Source organism: Pecten maximus, chromosome 4, assembly GCF_902652985.1.
Source record: "Pecten maximus chromosome 4, xPecMax1.1, whole genome shotgun sequence".
Taxonomy (NCBI): Eukaryota; Metazoa; Mollusca; class Bivalvia; order Pectinida; family Pectinidae; genus Pecten; species Pecten maximus.
Window position 1 is genome coordinate 32855428 of NC_047018.1, and position 7064 is coordinate 32862491.

The following is a 7064-nucleotide window of genomic DNA, read 5'->3' on the forward strand; positions in this document are numbered from 1 at the left end:
ATGAGGCCTCTGGACCCCTGATAAAGGGTGAGGCCTCTGGACCCCTGATAAAGGGTGAGGCCTCTGAACCCCTGATAAAGGACGAGGCCTCTGGACCTCTGATATGTCAATCACCCTTTCAACATTCATGGTCATTTTGAGGCATGACTCACTTAAGCTTGCATTGGCTGATGGTAAGACAACTGAACGACATGATATCCTAAGCAATTGGGATAAAGTGTTTTTACTTGTCTAAGAACATAACCACATCAGATTATTGGTCTGTGAACTCAGCTTCCAGAGAAAAACATATTGCTCTGGGCGGGGATCAAACACATCTGAGGTTGCAGAAGTCTGATGTTAAATACAGACTGGGCTATTAGGGCCTCTGAGATTGCACTAAAATGGGGCAGACTGCAGTGGAGAGAGCAGATGGGGATGAATTTCAGCATTGTGTTATAATCTCAGGAATAAACTCTGCCCATGAGTCAATATAATTCTGTCTCATCAACTACCATTTTTGAAATTACCTAATTAATATATAAATGCAATAAAATACAGTACCTGATGCCTTTGCTAGGGTCACTTCTATTTTAGCTGGAGTTCTTGGACTTGTCTTCAGACTGGTTCTGATATTGTAATACCTACAGAGAACATCAAACAAAATAGTTTAAAAGATGACTGGAAAATTACTTGGAATCCATTGAACATTTCAATTTCAAACTGTTCATTAAATGTGATTTGGACATGTATATATTAAACTTAAAGGCAAGTAAAGGATGGCAAAAGTACCCGGTAATTCAAATGTTACATATTATTGTTTTTATATGCATCATATATTTTACATAACTTTTGGAATTATATATATATGATTAGCTACAATTGATCGCTGAAACAACACTAATATATAAATGTCTGTACTTACCCTCTTTGAAACAGATCAACATTGTAGAACTTGTTGTACTCCACAGAGAACTCGAGAGTAGCCTGAAGTTCTGTCATGCCTCTACAACAAACAATAGAATATCTTCATTAATTTATAAAAATATTCAAGTATTTTTCCAGTTCACTTGAGAAAGTGATAAATACTCAGATTCAACTAAAAAATGCCCTAAATCTTATTTAGTATGAAAAGATAGAAAATTGTCTTTTGCATTGGTGCATTATCCAAGACTGAAGTGGACAAAAACATACACTAACTGTTCACCAGACAACTTTGTAAAACATTAATTATATATAGAATAAATACATTGACTAAGTTTGGAAGGCCAGCTAATATATTTGAACAACCAATATGTCAATCAAATGACAATCATATCTGGATAAATATGTAGTACAAAGCTGAGGAAACTGATGTGTATTTGTCAAAAATGAAATCATAATGAATGAATTTAATCATATATGAAGATAACTCTTTAATTTACAATGATCAGGAACTGGCAATAGAATGGCCCAAAAATGGAACTCTTTTATGTTGGAGATATATACAAAACAAATAATGGTGACTCTCTACCTTAACTCCTAATTAATAAGGAAAAACATGTCACAGAGTTGTAAAAACAGCAACCAATTGCAATCATGATGATAATTGGGGACACCTAATGGTACATACACATGCCCCACAACTATATGATCACGATGACAGTTTGCCACCGACTGATCGAGTCCGAGCTGTCATTGAATGGCTTACAAATTGCATATCTTTATGGAAATTCTACAATATGTCAATATTAATGATAAGATGGATACCTCAGCCAAACAAGCATTCTTTCCTACAGACAATAACCCACATAGGGAAGGGTTTCGCTTGTCCTGTCGATGAATCACTGAACCTGAACGTGTTCAACAGTGTTGACATATCGGTAGACATTTTTATCGACATTTCATCACTAGCTCTCTATCGGATAACTTATCGTTTACTACAAACCTTGTGAGTGTTTCAGTCTGTTCTCTCCCGGTAAACCCTCACCAGAACGGCCAACTTTGGGTGTAATTCGGGATTACCCTAGCGATCATGTCTAATGTAAACTGACTGACATGCCAGACAGATTTCCACTTCCTGTGATTTTTACGCATGCGTAATAGCATATCCGACAGCTTGACATTCTGGCGGGAAATATTTTGTTGGCATTTAAGCATTGAACTGCTTTCAATTGGAAGTTATGGGCTGATGAATGCCAACTGGACAAAGGCAAATTTAATGAAGCGTGCTAGCGCTTCATGTTGAATTTGCCTTTGTCCAGTTGGCATTCATCAGCCCATAACTTCCAACTGAAAGCAGTTCAATGCTTATATTTACATTTGACAGCGATATCCAGGAATTTTGCTCCGACGATGAATGAACAAATTATTATCGTCAAAGACGGAACGGCCTTTTCAACAGCCATCTTTCGTTATCGCCGACGTGACAATTATGACGTCACTATATTAATGACGTCATAATAAAGATTTGGAAGTTATGGACTCATAACTTCCAAGTGAGCTTAGTAAAGTTATATAGTGGGGCTGCATTGTAAATGTAAATATATAGGCCTAATAGATTATAGTAAGATTTACTAAAGGTGTATTTATTTCACGTTGCTTTTGTCTTTAGACCGGACAATATAAGTCTCAAACTGGCGACTGTAATCGACTTGTACTGGATGTATATAATTGTGATTTCACAGTTGTACTTACTTTAACTATCTATATTCTGTTAGGCATTTATAGGTCTCTATTCAAACGGAACAAAACATTGGCCTGCTTTCCTTCGGGTGAAGTATTTTCCTAACCCAGAAATAGATCAAAAAGAAAATGGAAAATACCCCAAATTAATGTGGTTATACGGTTTCTCCTGTAAATGTATGTCGATAATGTCCATGTAACTTGTGCCCAATCCTTTTGCTGTATATTGGCAATAAAATATGTTTAAACTAAACTACTGAACATTAAAAATCAGATAATAAAATTATTTTAAAGGGATCGTTACCGGCATCCAAATTAAAACCATTATGAATGTATCGTATGGAAATTAGATAACATCGGAGTAAGAAGGTGGACGCAGTCTTAGAATAATACTGTTTTATATACTTGGTAATATAATGACTTTCATCGCTACTGAAGGAAGAATCAATGAAAAGTGTGTTTGTTTGAGTTTAATGACCCGGCATCGACGGATGTGGCCATTTAGTGCCGTGGTGATTCATTTAAAATCTCATTATGACAAACGAGGGTGGCGAAGACAAAATGATTAGTAAAAAGTTTTTAAAGGCATTCGCATTGTATATTTAGGTCATTAAAATAAAGGGGGGGGGGGGGGGGGGGGGGGGGGTAATAAAAGAGATACCGAATAGATGATGTGGATTGTGTGATATACAGGTACGTATATATACATGTATAACGTCAAAGCTAGTAAGATACGTAAAAGGACAACGGAGTTTATAGAACAAATCGATTTCTTTCAAATAGTTAAATAGTGCCTTCGAATCCACGGAACTAAAAAACGTGTTTTTCATATCTGGGACTCGAAAGTATTTATCACGAATGCGCTTAAAATCGAAACATTCTATTAACAAATGCTCCACTGTAAATAGAGTGTTACATCGTTTCAAAAGGAACGAATGAGAAGGATATGTGTGCCAGGTACGAAGCCGAGAGAAGTCAACTACCTCACTACCATGTCTACGATTTTTCCGATTGGGAATGGATGTTTTAAGTTTCGGTTGTATTTTATAAACTTTGTTGCTCGTTTCAAGAGACCAGCGTTGCTGCCAGTTACTTTATAGTACGAATAACAGGTTTAAAATCTGTATACTGCAGTTTGGTATTTATTTGTGAGATTTATAGAGCGTTTTGAGCTTCCCGGTTAACAGGTTCGTTAACTTTAATTTCGTCATGGCTCAGAATCCAAAGTAAAGTTATTTTAATTTTCTTAAGGTATGTCTCACGAGATATTCTAAAAACAAGGTTTTGTACGAGTGTGTTAATATTTTAGTTGTTTAATTGAGGGTTGTACGTGATATCACTAAATTATTTTAGAGGTTTCAGGGGTGGATTGTGATATCACTATATGGGAATAACTAACTAGTACAACGGCGTGTATATTTCAGAGGCTCCCAATATACCATGAAATCACGACGTATACGCGTACGGTGATCGCACTAATCGCTATCCAGTGTAATAAACGTTCAATGGCCCAAATACAACCCAAAAGGCCTAGCAGCGAACAATATAAGCCCTTTCCATTGCAAAAGCGTAATCCGTTTGAACTTCCATGATGCGTTGCGTTGTCCAATATAATAGGCACATAAACAGTCAATTTCCCAATGCTTGCGATTTTTCCGCCATTCGATCTTAGCCAAACGGGCAATTGTGATAATATATATTTATTATTCTTCGATTGTTTCATTTCAGTTAGGCAAAACATACGGTTGTTGTTTCGTCGCTTTCACTTCGCTTATAGATTTCGCTTTGGTGATTATGGTAGATCCGCGAAGCAATAACAGCGTCACAATATATATGACGTCATAATCACTAATACGACATAATTGAACTTCCCATAATTCTTTCCATAGCTACGCTATAGACTTCTAGTCCGGCTGCTTTTCCTAAATTGCTAAACAAACTGATTGTCATCTGTTAAAGAAGCGGAATAAATAATGGACGAAGCAGAATTGAACGAACTGAAAATGTTGTCATCTTATCAGGGATCATTTAAATCCAAACGACTAAGGAAAACTTTGAAGGATAAGTGTTTGGTGATTGGAGAAACAACGATGTACTACGGGAACTTTGGTTCCGTCCAGGTCATGACTCCTATTCCTGGCTCCCCAAACCTGGACAGTGAAATTGAGAATGCCATCACGCGCCCGTGTAGTCGGAAGGGATCCAGAATGCCACTCCAGTCTGAACAAAAAGGTAAATTACTTTATTGTTAAAACTTGCTATAAAACTGTACATACACAAAATCTGTTTTAATCTTCTTTTTGTTCTTCTGGAATTACAATGAGGCATTTTATTTATATTATGATGTCTTTTTAACAGTTACATCAAAGAAAGAAAAGAAGCTTACTTCACAAAGAAAGAAGAGTAAACAGAGGGATGAAAACAGCATATCGCCAAAGTATGATTTGCCACCACTAAAAGCTGTCCCTGCTAGTGTCTACAACAGCCGATGTCCGACACGGGAGTCGATGGGAAGAGAACCATGCCATTTCATACCATCAAGCGACAATAGTCTAATTGGAGACGAGAATGTCTTCACATCTTCAGATGTATGGATTCCGCGGCCGAGCTTTAAACCAAGCCAAACGAAAACAATGCCAAAGAACACATTTACGTCGGAGTCTTCAAGTGTGAAATATGGTTCTCTTGGTAAACTAATTGGATCTACAAATAGGATACAAGCTTCCTCTTCTCTGGTAACTGCTTCCCCAGACCGTGTCTGCCTTCCTTCCATACCTGGAGCAACGAAGTCTTCAGAATCATATCATACCCTTCCACCAACTGCCGAGTACATCAATATCTACAAGGAAGACGTTCAGCTTCCTCCTCTAAAGACCAGCACTTCGTCAGCCGCCAAAAGGAGAGTACACGGGGAGCATTACAAATTCACCAAAAATTATCAAAAGTAAACGACATTGGATTATGTCCAGAAATAAAAACTTTTTCGATCAACACAATTGGATCTACGGAACTAATAAGAAATGCGCAGTCTTTTCAGAAGTGGGAAAGACAAAGACACTTAATGATTTCCCAACGCAATTTATTGTGTGAAGACATTGACCCCAACTCTGTTCCGCATATGTGGATTTGCACAAGACATTTGCTGCGGAAATGAGGTAGACTCCAAAATGGAGCTAAAGGAGTCAATCCCGTCTCCATCCCATGATGACAGTCTTAAAGTCCTTTGGTCCACAATCAAGTACACGTAATTACATGGTTCGTTCTTCCTGTGCATGTTTCACAACACCTAGACTATCTTCTGCTGGAAACGATGAAGACTTCCGAACGGAAATAATGTAGTCGACCCCATCAACCCCCATGATGGCACTACGGTCCATTAAATGGACATGCTTCACCGCATATTCTATTTCTGGAAACGGAACTAAGAAAGATGCATGCCATGGTCGCTATTCTATCGATATGGAGAATTTCGGAGTGAACTGAACTTGACAGGTTTCCACCCGGTTTGGAATTCATCTTCTGATAGATACGGCGGTGTCGTGATGTATTGGGGCCATCTATAGACTTACCTATTGACCTAAAACAGACGGAAACGACTCCCGATGGAGCTAAGGAGTTGACTCCGAGATGTCGTGATGTATTGGAGCCATCTAAAGCCATACCTATTGATCTAAAACAGACGGAAGGACTCCCGATGGAGCTAAGGAGTTGACTCCGAGATGTCAGTAAAGGAGGATGAATTGTTTTGAGACTTCGATCAAAAAGGATCATTTAGTATTCATTACAAGAATACTCGTTGAGTTTATTATGATATTAACATTGTTATTTATTTTTGATAATTAAATTTGTTTCAAAGACATCGTATTTATTTATTTTATTTTTTTATTTATTTATTCATCTTGCAAACAGCTGGTTGAATGAGAAACATCATCTGTTGGGTTAGTTGTTTCCCACCGACGTCACGTTGGTTGCTCCATCTCATAACAATATCAACGTTGATTGTTCACCTTGTAAACGGCGTTAAATGAAGGTTGTTTTCATTTCCCCCCATTTTCACGTTGTAATCACTGCGGCATCATGTTCCCGTACTCGACCGCACAAAACGCCGATATCCCAAAAAGGCCTACCAAGGTGGAAGCGATGATCAACATCCATCTTGTGGCTTCGGATTGGAGGCGTTGTGTCCAACTGTGTGTGCTAAGTGTACAAAGGGCTTTTATAATTAATTCAATTGTGTTTAAACAATAAAATACTTTCCAAGTTCAAGTGTACATAATTTATCTTAATTCGCTTTCAGTGTCCATCAGTACCCATGATAGATACATTAATTCGTTTAGGGTAAATGCCTATTAAGGCCTACCTAGTGAGCTGGGGAACCCTAAAGAAGCTATTTTTTTTTAACTTATGTACATGTATATAGT

General features: G+C 37.7%; 2 protein-coding genes across 2 annotated transcripts in view; one reads left to right on the top strand and one right to left on the bottom strand.

Annotated features, from left to right (window-relative positions):
* Nucleotides 1–2018, bottom strand: part of LOC117325874 (protein FAM135A-like) — a 40704-nt gene extending 38686 nt beyond the window's left edge. Inside the window, 3 exon segments of the mRNA XM_033882371.1 lie at nt 544–623; nt 905–985; nt 1907–2018. Of these exon segments, the coding sequence (XP_033738262.1) occupies nt 544–623; nt 905–981 (157 nt within the window). The 5' untranslated portion in view covers nt 982–985; nt 1907–2018.
* A 2530-nt stretch (nt 2019–4548) lies between these two features.
* On the top strand, nt 4549–6291 carry LOC117324808. The gene is made up of 2 exons (XM_033880639.1): nt 4549–4875; nt 5002–6291. The coding sequence occupies exons 1-2, from the start codon at nt 4617–4619 to the stop codon at nt 5589–5591; spliced, it is 849 nt and encodes a 282-aa protein (XP_033736530.1). The 5' UTR covers nt 4549–4616; the 3' UTR covers nt 5592–6291.
* The last annotated feature ends 773 nt before the right edge of the window (nt 6292–7064 follow it).

Coding starts and splice junctions, on each gene's coding strand:
- LOC117324808 (XM_033880639.1), top strand. CDS start 4,617: ATGGACGAAGCAGAATTGAACGAACTGAAAATGTTGTCATCTTATCAG. Junction 4,876..5,001: donor ACTCCAGTCTGAACAAAAAG/GTAAATTACTTT, acceptor TCTTTTTAACAG/TTACATCAAAGAAAGAAAAG.